Source organism: Heliangelus exortis, chromosome 2 (assembly GCF_036169615.1).
Source record: "Heliangelus exortis chromosome 2, bHelExo1.hap1, whole genome shotgun sequence".
NCBI classification, from domain to species: domain Eukaryota; kingdom Metazoa; phylum Chordata; class Aves; order Apodiformes; family Trochilidae; genus Heliangelus; species Heliangelus exortis.
The window spans coordinates 14361655-14380752 of record NC_092423.1 but is presented as its reverse complement, the minus strand read 5'-3'; the positions used below and the strand labels follow the sequence as shown (position 1 = coordinate 14380752).

At 36.5% G+C, this 19098-nt stretch overlaps 1 protein-coding gene across 24 annotated transcripts in view; it reads right to left on the bottom strand.

The window, feature by feature from the left end:
* Positions 1–19098, bottom strand: part of PARD3 (par-3 family cell polarity regulator) — a 438795-nt gene that overhangs the window by 240792 nt on the left and 178905 nt on the right. For 17 of the 24 annotated variants that reach the window (XM_071734825.1, XM_071734818.1, XM_071734834.1 and 14 more), the window contains one exon: positions 12805–12936. The exons of the other annotated variants lie outside the window; for them this stretch is intronic. In XM_071734825.1, the coding sequence (XP_071590926.1) occupies positions 12805–12936 (132 nt within the window). The remainder of the gene's footprint in view (positions 1–12804; positions 12937–19098) is intronic. 24 annotated transcript variants of the gene reach the window in all.

Sequence of the window (19098 nt, the reverse complement as noted above, 5' to 3'; positions counted from 1 at the left end):
TCAGATCTAATAATTTTTTCTGGTTTTTTCTACACCATTCCCAGCCTACATTCCAACATTTTCTGCTGCTCACTCACACACCGGCACGGTGCTGAAGTGCCTCCTACCTCCTACTGAAAACTTGGGTTTTCAGTAAGATTGTCATTTAATTTAGAGGGGAAATGGCAGAGTCTCTGAGCCCCATTACTTTCACCTACCCAGAATGATGCAATACACATATTCGTACTGGATCTTAATATTATAAGATGCTTTTTTTGCACAGAGAATAATTTTACTGACTTTCAAATCAAAAGAAAAATCCACCAGTTTGGTGGATGACAGGATGACTTAAACATGAAGAGAAAGCTATGGTCTTGCTTTATGAAATCTGCGCTTTGTTGTAACAATTATTGCCTAAAAAATCAAGATAAATAAAAATGGTATAATGGAATGCTCAATGTAACTTTCAATAATTTCAACTAGAGATGCTCGCAGATATGACCGCTTTCTTCTGGGACATTTAATTTGGTCTGTGCTTTGGATAAATGAGCTAAATTATAAGCAATCATAAATTCCTACACATTACGAAAGTAAAGATTTTTTTAAGATAAATGAGGGTATCCAAAAGGAAGAGGAAATTAAGTTTTGATAGAAAGTGATTAAACACTGGCTTCCTGCCTAGTACTCTGAAGAAATACTCAAGAGGACCAGAGGTTTTGTTCATACTGAATACCTCACTCCTTGGGTGTTTATTCCACAGTCTGTAAAAAGGTTTGCTATACAGCCTAAAGAATAACTGAATTAATTTATTTATTATTTTTCAGATCTTTTTTTTCCCCATTTTGGAAGTAGTTGCATATGTATGCTGCCCTTACTGTTAAACAGAGAAAACAAACAGTATTCTAAATGGCAAATATGCTAAAATAAGAATAGTCTACATAGATTTTGCTCTAATTTATTAATAAGCAACTCTGGGCTGGAACAGGCAGTGTAAAAATTTTCAGTCTAAATTAATTTAAAGTAATCACATGCAGCTGGCATGAAAATGAGTGATAGCTGAATATGGAATCTGGGCAAATATTTTTACTCTTAAAATATCGCACACAAGAGATCAAAACCTTAAAGGAATATCTATTTCAAAGTTAAATCTTTACAGCAGTACACTACAGAAAATCTTCAGTTCATCAATAGTTTTTAGTGCTTCACATGTTTCCCGTGGATTGTTTCCTCATGGGAACACCAGTTGTGCTGTATTTGTTTCAATGCCACCTTCCCTGTGCAGGGAACCTGCCTCAACCACAGTAACTGCACCAGACACAAGTCAATTCTCCTTCTTTGGCACAGGGATTCAGACAGGGATTCAGCAAAACCCCTTACAAGTGCTAAAAAGCAGTTGGCAGTTGCTGGGATCTTATGAAAACACTTATACATTATTTATCAAATCAGATCAAATAAAATAAATCTTAAAAAAAGAGACAGATTGTTGTTTCTTTTGTTTTGCATGTGACACGTAGAAGAGTAAATAACATTTTTGTACAACTTGATTTTCTTAAGCAACCAAATTCCTATTTTCCTTGCTTGCTCTCTCCCCAGAGCTGGAAACTATTAGAGCTGACCATTTCGTATGCAACTCCAAGTAGTTTCAAGACACATTTAGAGTGGACTTATTTTCAAATCAGTGAATGAATTGGCAAGGCTGGTCCATTATCTTCTTTTGTCTTCCAGTTATACTGATGAAATACATTAAAATCTTATGGTACATAGCATCAACTAGGTCATATTACGTAATTCCATTCACTTAGTTGCTGCACTCACTAAATCTTGTTTTGTCACTTCATGAGAAATCATGACATTTCTCAAAGTATCCTATAAATTACAGTAACCACTTAATACAGCCAGAGTACTACATTCAATAATGAAAAGCTCATACTTAAGCAATAAAATCAAGATTAAATTTAAAACCCCAAATAAAACAAAAACCCACACAAATTACTTCCACATAACTCAATTATTAACTCCAAGTTGTACAGTATCATTCCCCTTTTACAACAAAGAGCAACCAAGTGAATAAAGTGACCTGTCCACACAGGATTTTGAAAAGTAAGTGCCTTTCCTATTTCCATTAATGGAAGATAAATTAACGATTACTTCCACAAAAGACAGAATAAACTTGGCCCTTTTCTGAAAATGTCTGCCTTATAATTAGTGATTGACAGAGAGAAAAAAAATCTAAAAATTGTCCTGCTGTTATTAAAATCAACTCCATTTGGATTTAACTGACTTGCATGACTAAGCAGTGATTTACCTGAATCTCACTTAAAACTGCAGTAAAAAGCAAAGACCTTTTCCAGCCCAGATGAATTGTTCTGTTTTATTGTAGGAAGGACTACAACTTCCACTACCAAGTAATATAAATATTTATTTTAATTAAGTAACATTAGCCATTTAGAAGAAAAAGATGTACCAGGAAGAAAACCAGAGTCTTAAAAAGAAAAAAAAAAAAAAAAAAAGCACTTATTTTTCCTTTTTATGTCAAGAAAACTCTAAAATGGAAATTAAGTTAATGTAAAGCTTAAGCTAAGGCCAGGCTGACATTTAATGCAGATTTATAGAAGTCTGTCCTGGCAACAAAATGAAGCAAATTCTCAGTCTTGGATTTTCTTATAACTTCAAAGGAACTGGGGAAAAAAAAAAACGTATTCTGATTTTGAATGGTATCTTTCTAAAAGAATATAAAAAAGGACACTATCAAGACTCTAGAAAATAAAATAGAGATGGTGTTTGGGAAGCTGGGATTTAAACATGTCAATTCATGAAGGACCTGGACAAGCTTGAAAAGTGGGCCCATGTCAACTTCATTTAGTTCAGCAAGGCCAAGTGCAAGGTCCTTCACCTAGGTCAGCAAAATCCCCATTATTAACACAGGTTGGCAGACGAAGGGATTGAGAGCTGCCTTGTGGAAAAGGGCGTGATGGTACTGGTCCATGAAAAGCTGCACATGAGCCTACAATGTGCCCTTGACCTCACAAGGTCACCTGTATCCTGGGCTGCATCAAAAGGACCATGGCCAGCTGAGTCCAGCTCTGGAGTCCTCAGCACAAGAAAGACAGGGACCTGTTGAAGGGCATCCAGAGAAGGGCCAAAAAAATGATCAGAGAGATGGAATATCTCTCCTATGAAGAAAGGCTGAGGGAGCTGGGGCTGTTCAGCCTGAAGAAGAAAAGGCTCCATGGAGACCTTAATGCAGCCTTTCAATCCTTAAAGGGAGCCTACGAGAGAGATGAGGATCAACTTTTTAGCAGCCCCTGTAGTGATATGGTAAGGGGCAATGATTTTCAAGTCAAAGGAGGTAAATTTAGGCTAGATATTAGGAGGAAAGTTTTTACAGTGAGGGTTGTGAAACACTGGAGGGGTGCCCAGAGGGGTGGCAGATGCTCCATCCCTGAAAACACTAAGGGTCAGATAGTATAGGGCTCTGATCAATCTGATCTAGTTGAAGATCAGATTGATCTTCTCCTCAGTCCAACTGATGGTCTTCAAAGGCTCCTTTCAGACTGAACCATTCTGTGATTTCATGATGCTATGATTTCTTTCTTTCCAAGAAACTGGTTTCTGTCCTGTAAAAATCTGTATTGTAAAATACAAAGCAGGTATGCAGGAAAAAGAGAAAGGCAGAGCACAGAAAATTAACACAAAATGGAAGGAAAAAAGTAGAGTATCAATACTATGTTCTACCACTAACACCTTCTGAAACAGAAATGTAGAATTTCTTTTTAAGGCTCAAAGATACAAGTAATCACATACACATTTACACTTTGGTTAAAAGGCTAGCATACAGAATGAGCATAATGTGAATTTTAAATTAAGAATACTTTACCAAGGGCAAGGGAGAATCCTCTATAGACACAATTAACAGAATTGCTTTAATACACTTAAAACTTTTAACCTTTGTGGTCTTTTGAAGTGAATAGTGGAACTGCATCTCTTTCAGGTTTGTACTAAAAAGCAAAGTTTTACCGTGTTGTAAACTAATGAAATAAATTATCTTAATTTGGTCAGATCTATTTTCATTAACTGTATTACCCACCAAGGGACTGAGGACAAATTTTAATTTTACTAATGTATTTCACTTCTGCATTACTTTGGCACACAGTAATTGTGGCTCCTGCTCAGTATTGCTGGCTCTGCTGTCATGGGGCCACCTTGTCCCCATTCTCCTCGTGCTCTCCCCCGTGCAGACAGGGTTGCAGGGAGCCCCCGGGACCCACGCAGCCATCACTGCCTTGTGCCTTAGGGCTGTGCAGCACTAACTCATACCACGGCCCCACTGAGACTTTTGAGGACACAGCATGGTAGCTGCAACAAACATATTATGAAAATAGTGAGAGCAGTTCTATTATAAACAACTCGTTGGGATACATTATGTACTCCTGGACTAAAAAGTAAATGTATGAGAAGACAAATTTCTTTCACAGCATGAAGAAAAAAAACAAGTTCTTAAAAGAAGAAAAGAAAGATGCGAGATTTCTGTTAGATGAAATGATCTTGTTCGATGCCCACTGAAATATTTTTGGATGTCCTTATCTGACATGCTATCATGGACACACAGCAGTCAAAAAACCCAGAGATAATACTATTTTGAAAAATATTTAGAAAATAGTCAGAAAACTAACAGCAAAAATTTATTTCAAGCTTCTGACAAAATGTCCATATAATTTAAAAGAGTATTACCTAAATCCCTGGTATCACAAATTTATTACAGTTAACTACCATAGCAACATGATTCTTTCAATTATTTATTACGATTATTTAAATTATTTTCATTTTCTGCCAAAGGCAGGAAAACACCAGTGCACAGCTTCTAGCAAGTCTGAAAATGCCCTTCATGCATGCCAACACTCTTCAGAACAGAACAACACTCTGCAGAACAGAATAGGTCTTCTAGCAAATACTAATGCTTGTCAGACTGCACCTGGAGTATTATCTCTAGTTCTGGTCCCCATAATTCATGAAAGATCCAGACAGATAGGAGAGGGCCAAAGATAATTAAAGGGCTGGAGAACTTGTCCTATGAGGAAAGATTTAAGGACTTTGGTCTTTTTTCCCTGTAGAGGAGAAGGGTCAGGACAGACCTTATCATAGTATTCCATTACTTCAAGAGCAGCTACAAAAAATACAGATGCTCTCTTCACAAGGAGTCACATGGAGAACACATGGGGCTACAGGTACCAGTTGCCTTGAGAGAGGTAACATCTTATTATAAGAAATATTGTATTGGGGTTTTTTTACAGTGAGAACAACCACTCAGTGGAAAAAAAATCCCTGGTTTTGGAAGTGGTAGAGTGCTCATTTCTGGAAGTTTTCAAGATAGGATTAAACAAGAGTGCTAGGCAGACACATCTAGGCTCCCTTTCCCACAAAAGGTTGGACCAGATGATCTTTCAAGGCCCTTCCAACCTGGCATGTTCTAAAGTGCTTTAAATTTCAGCCCAGTCCCTCTGCATACTTATGTGCATGTGCACATAAATCTCTGAGAGGGAAAGTGTTTGAGTGTGAGGATACACACCTGAACATGAAGCATGTCTTTTTCTGTAACACTTAAAATACAGAAATTTTTTGTAAAACTTACTTTTTCTATTTTGTTTTAAATTGTAGACTGTAATCACTTCTCCACATATAGAGCTACATTCTACCACTAAATTCATATCTACACAGAAGTATATAGCTGAAAGTAGACTGCATCCCCCAAATTGTCTCACCTATTTAATACACAGTAAGAAATGATAGATTATTTTTCAAAGGAGAACAAGATAGATGCCAGCATGAAACATTTTTTTATAAAAGCAACACCACTACAGCTGTCCTCAGGCAATAAAGCTGTTTATTCCAACATCCTACCTTATATAAACTGAAACCTTCACCACTAAAAATAACTTCAGATATGTTTGTGACTGTGTGAAAAATAATAATAAGAACATATTTCCAAAATACACAATTTAGGTCATGTCCAAGCATGTCTACTTTGCATACAAGTGCACAGACTTCTAAATTACATGTTAATATTTTCTTAAATTTATACACACTGTGGTCTGAAATTTGATTCTGTCATTTTATATACTCACACATTCAGCACACAAACAAGCCTTTCTGTTTAAGGCTTCTTCTATCTGTTTCTGTGGTTATATATACACACTTAGAGAATATTTAATAAATAGATGCATTAGTGTATTCATATCTAAGCTTTATCTGGAATAATACAGAGATTCTTCTGAACTGAGAAGACATGACAACTCTTCTGGGGGGCAGGAATTAGTTTCTACATAAGTACAGAAGTAGATCAAGCTAGAACCTAAAATGCAAATGGATTTTAAATATAGAAATGAAAGCTAGATTTAGAAGTCTATATCTGAACCCAAATAGGTTCAAATTCAGATTTAAAGGTATAATTGACCTATGATTCTGTTTCTCACTACACAAAATCATGCAAGGATTTCAACCTCAAAAAGCAGAGATTCTTGAGGTCCCTTCCAACCTGACATTCCATGAAACCATAAATACAGAGAACACACATGTCCATCATAAGACCTTGCTTTACCCTCCTATGCCCTTTTTAAAGTATTCTGACATGTACTAAAGAACTGGCTTCACCAGGTCTCCCAGCCTGAGATGTGTCTGTGGGAACTGGGCACCTCAACACCTCCCAGAGTCTCAGTGGTTGGAAGCAGTTCAGAAGGTCCTGTCTGGAAGTGCCATGACTGCATGCACACCTTGACCTGATGAAGATCTGGACTCCAGTACTACACAAAAAGGGTTTGGATATTTTTTTGTAGGCACTCACATTATAAACCTAAATACAGAGTTTTCATTGTGCATCTCACTCTGTATAGATCTGGAGTTTTTTTCTACTATATTAATGATAAATGAAAGACAGGGACAACACTGAAACAAGTTTACAGAATGAACACTTAATTGTGGTTATGTACAGACAAGTGATACCCAGTACCTCTACGTTATTCTGGAAAGTCAAAGGCTATTAAAAGTTTTTAATTATTTTGGCCATACTATATATAAAAATATTTTTTCAAAGGCATGATTAGTCAAATAAATAGAACATGAAAATATGAAAAAAATATGACACCTGTGTTTAGTAATGGCTCCAAGATGTCAAGGTAGTCTTCTGACAGACAGACAGGGCATTTGTCTGGCCAAGATCTATATGCAACTGCTACCCATACATAGATGTAACTGTCCCTCTAGGGTCAAGCCAACATTTTATAGCATTCCATTTCATTTGAGTTTCTGAGCTGAAGGACTTAACACCTTGCCAATATACAGAAATAAATCAGTAGTCAATACCTAATCACCTGTAGCAGCAGCAGCTAAAAGAAAGCATTCTTACACCAAATTAAATGTTTCACCTCCACAGTACAAAAGCAAGAAGAAACAGCTGTAGCACTTGAGCTGTTCAGAGCCACATTATCTGGAAGCCAGTGTGATCACTCAGCCACAAACTCCTGTCTGAGGTGGTAAAAACTGAATTTGCAAGTGGATATGGGACTACAGATACTTTGAAGTCCTGCCAGGGTACCTTGAGGTCTTCTGAGCAGCTCTTTGACCAGCATAAGCATTAAGTGAACCCTCTACCAAGTATCAGTCACTGCTTCTACCTGCCCATAGTTACAGCTATGGGCAATTACTTAAAAGCAGAGTCAGATGCCAGTCCATGCCTTTCTTGCCCATGCCCCATAGCTCTGCCCACAGAAACAAGCAAACTGCATGACCATGGCCTTGTTCACCAGGTGGTAACAATCTCTGGACAGCTTCCAGGCTTCTCACATACAACCCTTGCTTTTCATATAGGACAATTCACTGAGGACTCCCAAAAAAGAGCCAGGCTTCTGCATTAAGCCTAGAGCTTCAAATGTATGCATATCTCTATGACAGAGGCTCTTTACAAGGAATATGACAAGCTTTAAATCTGTCTTTGTATTTTATAATTTATACATTGTCATGGTCCTGCGTTCATTAAGGTTTTTATCACAAGAGACAAATTATAAATTGCCTGTACTCAGACAGGGAGAAAAGCAGTGACTCTCTCTTGGTGTTCTAGAGAGTAATGGATAACCAGTTAAAAGTTATTCCTCTAACTGAAGCCTAGCTAATCCTTTTTACAAATCTTCAAGCACAACTCATTAATGGCAACAATTTTTGCTACAGTTTCAACCTCTACATGTGGGGAGACCTAGATAAGAGCCTCCAGCCCTCCCCCATCTCCAGGCTATGAAACACAGAAGTTGCAGACCTTTCCTCTGTAATTAGAGTCATAATAAAAAAATAGACACAAAAGCCAAAACACACCTGTCAGACCAGGAGAAACCCAAAAGTGGTACACTGGTGAAAATAAAAATATTTATATGCATTAGCTTTACCACTGTGAAACATTCAGAACTCAACAAAAAAAAATGAGCTGCATTCCTGCCTTCTATTCTTACATTAAGGCAAGAAACAGAAGCCGGATGTTTGTTGTGGAAGTTTGACAACACGGGTAAGCTGGAGTAGCTACAGGAAATTAGTGGTTTGAATTTACCAATATGCCTCTGAAGCTCTGATTATTTTTTTTAAACTGACAGTACTGAAACACACTAATTTATAGCACCGAAATGTTTTAAGAGAGTATATTCAATCGTATTAAAAGCAGGCCTTATTTTGCTGAAAATACAAGCTGAAGGCAGGTGCTCTACAAATTGAGATGTAAGACCATATGCTACTTGTACATCTGATCTCATTGAAAAAAGGAACCAGAGAAACTCTACCAGATTATTATGGGAGATGTCATGAACAAGAATAACTTAGGGGAAGTGTTCTGTACAGCACAGTTGTCTTCAGGAAGACAGCAGTAGTAACCAACTTCTTATCTTGTATTTCAGAATACATTTGAGTTACTTTTATCTCTGATTTTTATAGATACTAGAAAGCAACTGTGATTTCAGAAATCAGACCTGTTCTTCAGCAATAACCATGAAATTTACTCAGTCTCCTGCATTGCTTTCATGTACTGACAAATGCAGATACATATCCAAAAGTTAAGTATATATATTTGCATATCATTTTAATTGAAACAATCTTCTTGTCTTTGCAAACCTTCATACTGAAGCCAGGCAGTGGTAGAATTTCCCTCTCCTGTTGCTCCTGAACCCCTTCCCAGTGCACAGCATCGCTGGGTCTTCTTGAACCTTCAGCTAAAAAAGGTCTCTCCAGCAGAGCAAGGAACAGACTATTTCAGTTCAAGGTGTTTTGTTGCTGCCAGTTCAAATATTTGACTAATGAAACTAATAAACCACCTGAGGGAAGTTTTCCTTGCAGTTAAACTTGAGGAATAAGTGAAAAGTTTAACTCTTTCATACATTCCCTTTTCATGCCTCTGGTATAAAACAGCATGAGTCCAGATTTGATCAGGGCCTGAGAAAGTCTTGAGGTGAATGGAGGTAAAAAGATTTCTCAAATAAAAGTAAGATTACCATATATATGAATAAATTTCAGAGAAAATATGATTTTTCAACTATTCCTCAGAGTTTGGTTTCTAAGGGGGGAAAAGAAAGTTCTGTAAAGGCAAGGTGAAGAACAAAAATGTAGCTTTTCTTTTTTCAACTATTTCAGAATTAAAGATTGCATTTTTTTTTCCTAATACATGACAATCTCTAGGAGTGAATTAATGGAATAACTGAGCAAAAGCTAAAAAAATTACTTGACTTTCTAACTGTATTTTGAAATTTCACTTGGATTTTTGGCTTTGTAGTGGTGAAATAATTATTTGGTACAATCAGTATCACATAACTTATTTTGTGGGCTTAAGAAATAACAAAACGTTCTGAGAACTACATGGATCATTTGCCCTGTGGACAACCAGAGGGCTCTGGAACTAACTAGGAACTATCCTTAGTAGATATAGCTAACCAGAATATACAACCAGAATATCTTAAAGGAGTCAGAAAGCAGAATTAATCTTTTCCATTTCTTTGATGTATCACTCTAATTTAGCAGAGCCCTAGTAAATCGTGATAGGAGCAAAAGCAATTACTTCTAGGTAGTTTAACAGGCTTCATGTACTTCTCCATTTTTAGGCACTAAAACCTTTACAAGTTTACAGAACTATTTCTCTAACTAACTGGAACATATCTAATTCTGTGTCCTTATTAGTCCCTGCTACAGCAGCTTATAATGACTTCCTAGGGCTCTTGCAGTTTCACCTGCAGAAGGGGCAGTAACGCTGCAGAATCACAGTTGCCTTCACGGTTCCATTCATGGAAAATGAGGTTTTATCCAGACAAAAAAAATTGCACTTCTTTGGCTCATCACACTTTGCTTTCTCAAAACACAATTCCAGTGAATGCTCATGTATTTTACAAGCTGATAAAGATCAACCTGAAAACATTTTTTTCCTGATTTTCAAAAAGAAGACATGAGAGAAAAAACAGCCCAAGCCAGAGGACACTTCCTCCAAAAACAAACCTCTGGAGTCTGCAAGATTAATCCAATGTTTACTACTATCTTCTCTAAAGAGCCACAAACAGGAGCTACGAGGACTGTTATTACCCCTGGTATCTGTAATGGATTCTGCCACAAAGGATTCTTGGCACTGTCACTGCTTTACCCTTGCTGCCAGACCTATTCCCTGCTATTTTTTATGCATGTATTGGCAGGGTGCACAGACCACTCCAGACCCTCCACAGCCTTGGGAAGCACAAAGGAACAGGACTGGAAGTTACTAAATTAATTAATTGTGCCAGATATCAGTCCAGTCACTTGAGTTTCTTCTTCAAAGGCTTAACAAGTGAAAAACAAAATGCCCACAGAGGACACTGAAAAATATATTAGAGTTTAAAACCCAAAAAGAGTAGAACTTCTCTGTCTGTAGCTACTCCATCCCTTGCCAAGCACTTCACTCCCTCTCTCTCTGCAGTTGTGCTGCATCCCACTCTCACTACAGGCTTTTGTTCTCCTGTGCATATCCTGTGAAACAGCTTTCAGCCTAATTAATTATCCTGCTGATATGAAATTGCAAAAGGATCCTGGTCTTCCACGTACATACAGATTCATTAATACATTTAAAGAATGAACCTTCTCTCTCTCACACTCAAAAAACACCACCACAAATAAACATGAACAAAAAGCAGAAAACTTGCTCAGAAGAAACATGGTATTTGCAATTTTAGTCTTCAACCAGTACAAATATTCATCCATGCTACTACTAGTTCCCAGTTATTCGCCTAATCAGTGAATAAGTCGAACTAGTTAAGCTGTTCAGAGACCAAAATCAGCCTAGAGCTTAATACAAAACACCATATATTATAATATTTATGTACCAAACATTTTGTAAGATGATCACTATTAAGATTCCTAATCCAACTTCTTTTGCTGAGACAACAGTTTCATTAACTGCCACAGTGAAAACCTAATGATACAAGGAAATGTATCTCAAATGCATCAAACTAGCAAAGCAAACGCAGGAGGTGCCTTCAAATCTGGGCACCAACTTTTCAGTTCATCACAGAACTTCAGACACAGAAAACAGCAGCTAAACCCACACTAAATCTACATCTTTTCACAGGAAAATGTAATAGAACTGTCACTATTGTTAAATGTGCAGAGGAAAATATACAAAGAATAAAAAGAGAGGCTTTTCCATAAAACATATATTTTTTAATTAATCTGCAGCTAATTACAAGATACAAAGATAGTTAATAGCTCACATTAGAGTTGTTTTAGGTTTCTATATTCTGTGTTATTACATAACCTCCTTTTAACTAAGAATGGGGTTGAACTAGAAAAGGTTGGATTATCCTAGGATTTGGCAATACTGGACTTCAAACATCAGCATGGGACTTGTAGGTGAAGAAGACCAGAGTTGGATTCAGCCTTCCCCTCTATTCACAAAGCACAGCTTAAGAAGGTTGGGCTGTTTCAAATTTCATTTTGACCCTGCTCTGTATGAAGCAAATTTTGTTTTTCTGCCTGATTGCTGTAAAATATTTTATACATTTTATACAAATTACACATTTATGTTCAACCCAAAACCTCCCTGTTTTAATGTACTAGTGAATCAAAAAGAAAAACGAAGTAATAATTCTACATATTTACTATCCTACATAAGGGCTTCCTGTCACATATCCAGTCTCTGTAATAAAGGTGAATTTTCATTATATATTTGAAGACACTTCTTGGAAAACTTCAGGCACATGCAAATACATAAAGTGACTTCTAGGTAATTTTAATTTGACACTTCTAAACCTTTGTGACTACCAGCTTTTTAATAGAAAAACCAAGTTAGAATTACTTAGTGTCTCTAAAAAGCCGAAGATCAAAAGCAGTATAAATGTACACTAAATAAACATAACACTGTCTCCAAATTTATAATTAGCATATTTTACAATGTCAAGAATAACAAGAATTTAAATGTGCACTGCCAAAACTGACCCACATTTGTCTATTCTGTAATAATATTATTAGCTTTCAATGGTAAAATCTTTTTCCGAAGAATACTCTCTAATTAAAATAATCTTGTTGGTAATAGTTATGAAGAACAGCAACACTCCACATGCTATATATATGAATCAGAAACTAAATAATTTGCAGCTTTCCATTTTAGCCTTAATATATTTTTTTCTGGAAGCAGAACAAATCCCATGCAAATTTAGTCAGCATACCACTGGTGTTTGTACCATTCTTAGGCAGCCACTATTGCATAAGAATACACTTCTTAATTGCTTGGAGTAGCATAAAAATTAGATAGATAAAGTAATATATATATATACACATATATATTACCTGTTCTTGCCTCTCCAGCCACTTGTCCACCATGGGATGACTGGCACTTAACGATGAACGAGCATTGTCTCTCTGAAACTGGTTAGACCAGCTACTAGTATCTCGTGGTAGGCTTCTGTAGTTTTCATCTTTCTAGTTTAAAAGAAACAAAAAAGTGTCTTATAAAAAACAACCAGTCCTTGCACATTAGCAATGCAGCTGGTTATTAAACAAATACAAAAGGAAGACTGACAAAGGAGAACGCAGGTCCAGCTGGACACAAGGCCAAAGCAATTGTCTGGATATTCAATTGCAAGAGGTCCCCTTCCTTAATGCCAGTGAAGCTCAACCAAAGCCTTCAGTGGGTTTGGAGTTCCTACATCCAACTTGTCCTTCGTGATCTCTCTTTTCCAACCTCAAACCTTTAGTGCACAGACTTCCCAGGCAAATACCTAGCAAGGCTTTCAGAGCATCAGGCTCTTTAAGTTCATTCTCACAAAAAGCAAATATACCACAAAACAGTCCATCCAGGGACAGCAAAGCCCACTAGATAATTTCCCCACATCTCTGTATGTAATCAATTTACAACCAAAGCTGTCTCACTGTTCCAGATACTGTTCTCTACACCATGCTAGAGAGTTCAAAACTTTAATTATTATTCCACATAATAATGTTTTGCTTGGTTTAACTGAAGATATAAAAATACAGTCACATTTGTAAAACAAAAGCGGCTGAAGATGGTGCTGATGGAGATACATCTCATTGAGACAGATACAAAAAACAAAAAATACGTTTTTTTTTCTTTTCAATGTATGAGTTTGCATTCACATCTTTCCCACAAACTGTAAAAATTCTTCAATTTCTAAGATGCTAGGTCCTTACCCACTAAAAGCCAATAAAAATAAGGAGGTAGATCATTCACCATGGGAGGTACCCTTAGCTAAAAGACAATGAATTACAGATAATTCATATAGGTTAGTTCCCTCCAACTAAAATAATATATGGAACTGAAACTTTTCTTAGCTTTTCAAAAGAGGCTTATAAATATACTGTAAGTATCCTCCCTTCAGAAGCAGAGTATTATTTTCCAGTCAATGTTTGTCTATCCTCATGCCAAATCAGACGATTTAGAGAAAGTGCCTATTTGCCTTACAGTCATTTATTACCAATTAAAGTAGGATTGTAGTCCTACATATTTTGCAACACTAACATTTTTAGGAATCTTAAAGATCTTTTAAAAAATAAACAAACACAATTCACAGCTAAGAAATGTTTTGTAACTCTTATTTATATCACACAGCAGATTTTTGACCCCTACTTAAATCAATACTTCATTCCATCAGCACTAGTATTTCTTTTCCCTGTGCACTGTATTGATATTTCTTTGGTGTGGCACATTATTAGTCCAATATTCTAAAATATGTACTGTAGCATCAATTCAGTTACAATTGTCCTTCACAACTTTCTTTCTTGTAAAGGTATTGGAAATCCAGGTCTCTGTAACTGTGATACGTAGCATAGTTCACAAAAGCTTCCTATGAGAGCAGTCTGTTCCCAGACACATCAAACTTAAGCTTTCTTAATTGATTGCTTCTTTTCTTGAAAGAAACTTTGTAGTATAAAATAAGACTTCCATCTCAAGACTTTAAAGCTTGAATTCAACCAACATTAAATAATCTCGTAAAAATTATGTCTGTATAATTAACAAGCCTAACAGATCACCACTATAAATTATTTATCCTGCAACAAATGAGCAAGAATATTGTCTCTTTCAGCAACTAAAAAAAAAAAAAATCCAGTGTTCTAGTGTGGTTAACCATAGAGCAAACTAGAGACTTGCTCAGTTTCTTCCTTACAAAAGGGACAGTGAAAGTCAGTCACTGCTTTATGCAACTCTCCCTTAGCAGAGCCATAAAAGCCAGAACGTTGTGTGCAAAATAATTTATTCTTGTTGCTTCTCTTATTCAATTCTCCTCTTCTGGTGACAGAGGTGGCACAGTTCCTATAAGCCAAAGTAACAATTTCTCTTATTCAAAGTGGTGGAAATTTATAACCACAAAATCAAAATCTGACGAAATAAGAAAAGAGGCACATGAGTTATTGTCATGTAACTGTAACTCGCTCTCTGACAGATCATCACACACTCTGAATAAATAGAAATTTCTTCCTATGTAACAAGATGTTTTTTCTATTTTTGTACTTTACGGATAATTCAATTCTTTGTCTGTTCATGTTTACAATCTTTAATATTAACTTTTTTTAGAAGAACATTTTAATCTACATTACAAAAAAATCACTTCCCACAGAGCATCCATTACCCATAACCAAAGAGTTTTTTGCAAAACTGAGAAAGAAGGCAAAAACATTCATCAAGGGATTAGCTGCTTTTCAATCACTCAGTGCTAAGTCTCTGCTCTGAATCATGCAGGACAGACTTATTGCTTAGAGTTTATATTGGAAATTCATGCTGTAAAAAGCAGTATAAGTGATATTATCTAAGCTAGAAGAGTTCAGCTAGGCCTCTGGTGCATCTGAACTAATGTCAAGAATTCTGCAAGGAGTTTACTCCTAATACTATCTCTGCTGACCATAAGAGCATATTCATCCCATCTACTGAAATATTTCTGCTATAGCCACTTAATAGAAGATTGCCTTTCTCTTACTAAGACCTGTACCAGTTCATTCTCTACAGAAAGCGTCAAAGTTCAGTAATTTTTCTGACAGCAGAAGCAAAAGCTGGAATGGCAGTAAGATGGGGTTTCTCTAATTTCTTGTGCTTATCAGTTCTTCTCAGAGGCAACCACACAGTCATATTGCTGTGAGCCAAAGAGCAAAACATTAGAAAACCAACAAGCCGTAGACAAGTCCTCCATTTCTTTGCCATTGCTTTTGGCAAACATCTATCCCGGTACTCCACAGGTGACAGCACTGGGGCAAAAACTAAGTGAGATCAGGAGCAGACAGACCAGGATTTTTAACTCTGCTTGACATGGTCCTTCTCACAGACAGCTACACAACAAAACCCTATGATGCTGCTGGCTAACTGGAGCCCAATTTATGCAAGAATCTCCATTATCACTACTACTACCAGATGAAATTCAAAGACAGCAGTGTTGATAAACTGTAGAAGGGGGGGTGAAAAAAACATATCGCTACAGCCTGACACAGGGACTTAATGAACCAGTTGCAATGTTGTTCACTGTTTTACATATATATATATATATTGGGGGGATGGAGATTGCCAAATAAGCAAATGTTAACCCAAAAGGCTTTATTTCTATTCAGCATGATCCAGCATTAGCACACATGCTCCCAACATCCAACTGGAAAAGGTGTCACTTTAACATCAGTACTGTAAAGAAATAGATTTCATGGTACAGAAGCCATCAGAGTCACACAGGGAATCCTCATTTCTTCTGGAGCTGCAGCTGTAAGCCCTCCTGGGATCAGGACTGACATGCATCATCAGTTACAATTAAACGCTCTAATAATTTTTTTATATTTTTTTTAAAGATTCTTTCCCAAACATTTTTGTGGACCATGGGTCGTGCCAGTTTTATCATGTTTGAAATATAAATTGATCAATATAACACTAAAACTGCCAAGTCAGAATATTACCTCTACACTTAACAGCAGCATTTTGCAGTATCTTTAATGAGGACACATAAAATTTAGTTCAGCATGGTGTCACTGCAGGCTCTGCTAGAGGGTTGGGTGAAAGAGGACAGGAAAAAAGAAGCAATTTTGCTATATTTTTAATTTCAGATTACTTGTAATATATAACAAGCTCCAGCAAAGACTCTGCAGCTAGTAGACAAAATGATGCATTAGCATGATTTGTGCACTTCAATGACTGGCTGTCAGTGCATTAATTTACTCGTGTGATTTTAACCCACAATTTTACCCCTATAGACTCCCAGTATCTCTACCCAACCAGAATGACCTCTACCCAACACAGAGACAGTTCCAATGTCTTGTTATTTCATTTGCCACTAGAACACTTTCCAGCTAAAAACTCCTTTCCAAGGAGTTTTTCCGTTTGTTTTGATGCTTATGTAAAGTGTAGGCAATTTCAGTGTGTGGTTTGGTTTTTTTTAATACTAAATTACAATACAACAGGGGTAAAACAGATCAAAGACCTCTTTATTTCTCTGGAAGAAGATCCAAAAATGAAAACCAGAATTTCACTTTAATTATTTCTACAGCAAATTCCCCACCTCTCATTTACAATCATCACTAAGAGGGACCATTTTGGGCACTGACTTTTTTTTTGTTATCCATTCTCTTTTCTTTTACACTGTGCATTTTGAGAAAGGCTTCTCCCTTGCTTGGGTTTGATTAATCATGACAGCCTCAGATGGAGATAAGATTTGTCCATATTGATTAGAGATGAGACTTCATTTAATCTTTTGATGTTATAATTTCATTTGACAGACTCTGGGCAAATTCATGTCTGCAAGTGTATTTATGCACCACTATGCCCATGTTAGACCTTGAATTGTTTGATGTCATTCTCAGTCAGGATGCCAAAAGCTATGACTAACAAAACAGTCATATTGTTTAAGTAAATACCCCTCTGTCTGATGGGAACATCTGTTTACAAATTCAGTAATATACATATATGTTCCATGCCATTTGAAAGTCTAGATTTTTAGAGGCTTTTTGTTTGGTTGGGGATTTTTTGTTGGCTTTGGGGATTTTTTTCAACTGTACCAATAAACAAATAAAAGAGCGATAAGACCAACTGATTGGATCCCTAATCTCCCCCCCCAAAAAAAAATCATATTATAAATATCTATATAGTTTACAAATCTGACACTACTGCTTGGTTGAGCTTCCTTTTCCTCTTATGGGTTCAGTTTTCTTTATCATTGTACAACTTAGTTTCAAAGCTTGATTTTTTGCTTTGTTTTGGTTTGGTTTGGGTTTTTTTGTTTTTGAGGTATACTGAAGAACGTGGGCCCCAGTAGCTACAAAAATCTATAAAGCCCAGACATCTAACTCATGTAAGAAGGAACCAGTTCCAGTCACCCAGTATCAGCAACCTTTTAACCTAGGCCATTCTCTGCGGAGTAAGGTGAAAGAGAACTCCACATTAAAGCATTATTGCAGCTTCATGTCTCCTCTCAGCTCTGACCTGGAACATGGGTCACTTCCAGCAACTGGATTGAAGAGGATGCAAACCTGACTGTCTAATAAAGAACTTGCATGCCCTATTTATGATGAAAGTAGATGAGAAGAATGACCACTCTCTATTCATTATTGTTTTCAGAAAGACTTGTCTTCAGAAACGACCCTTTCTATAATTCTGTTAATGGAATTAACGTATTATTCAACAACAACAGTTTGTTAGATGCCAACAAGTAAAAAGGCAATCGAAAAGCCAGTGTTCTCCTCAGATTCTGCCATCTTATGCTCAGAAATTTCCAGAGCTGTTCCATTCCTATTCATATATGCCAAGTTACCCTTTGATTGATAAGCAAGACTTGACCTTAAAAAAACAGTAACTGGGGCCCTGATGAACCAAGAGCTTTCTGTACATGCCGTGTTATATGTAGAGCTTTAGTGTCAAAGAATATGGGTTAAATTAAGAGTAAACAAAAAGACCATGAGACTGTCTGTTCAAAACATTCTGTTGATCTATCTTGTTTACAATGGAAAAATCAAAAATGTCATGATCTCTGCACGCATGCACGCAAAGCCAGAAATTACCAGGCTGTGTATATTGTTATTTCTCAGACTGAGGGACAGGAAAGAAGCTGCTTCTATTCACTCTCCACTTATTAATGTCACAGAAAAACTTCATGCAAGATAATGCAAAACAACCCGAAGAACATACAGCAGTTGATATTCTGCAATTATAATTCAGAAGCTGGATTTTATTGCAGCAAGCTTCTTAACTAAAAAGGCATGGATTTCCATAGTCTCATTTTAAAGTAAAATAAATGAACCAGTTAACTTACAATGTCATGAAGCTACAATTCTGATTCCTTTTCACTTTACATTAAGAAACCAGTTTCCCCTCTACTACTTTTCACCAGTGAAATATTCCCTTTTTTGTGCCACTCCAAAGGCCCTTAAAGACCTTCTACAGCTATACAGCTATGTATGAATCTATACGGTTATCTGTTTAAATGCAATATTATAACTATGCACAATCCTGCATATTCAACACAATTTAACAGATATTTGCTTTTGTACTCAAATTTACACAATGCTTTTTGTAATTTTGGATTTAGATGAAACAGCTTCTGTAAAGTCATTTATTTTAACTGTCAAGATGCCTTCATTTGATCCCTTGGGAGAGCTAAGAAA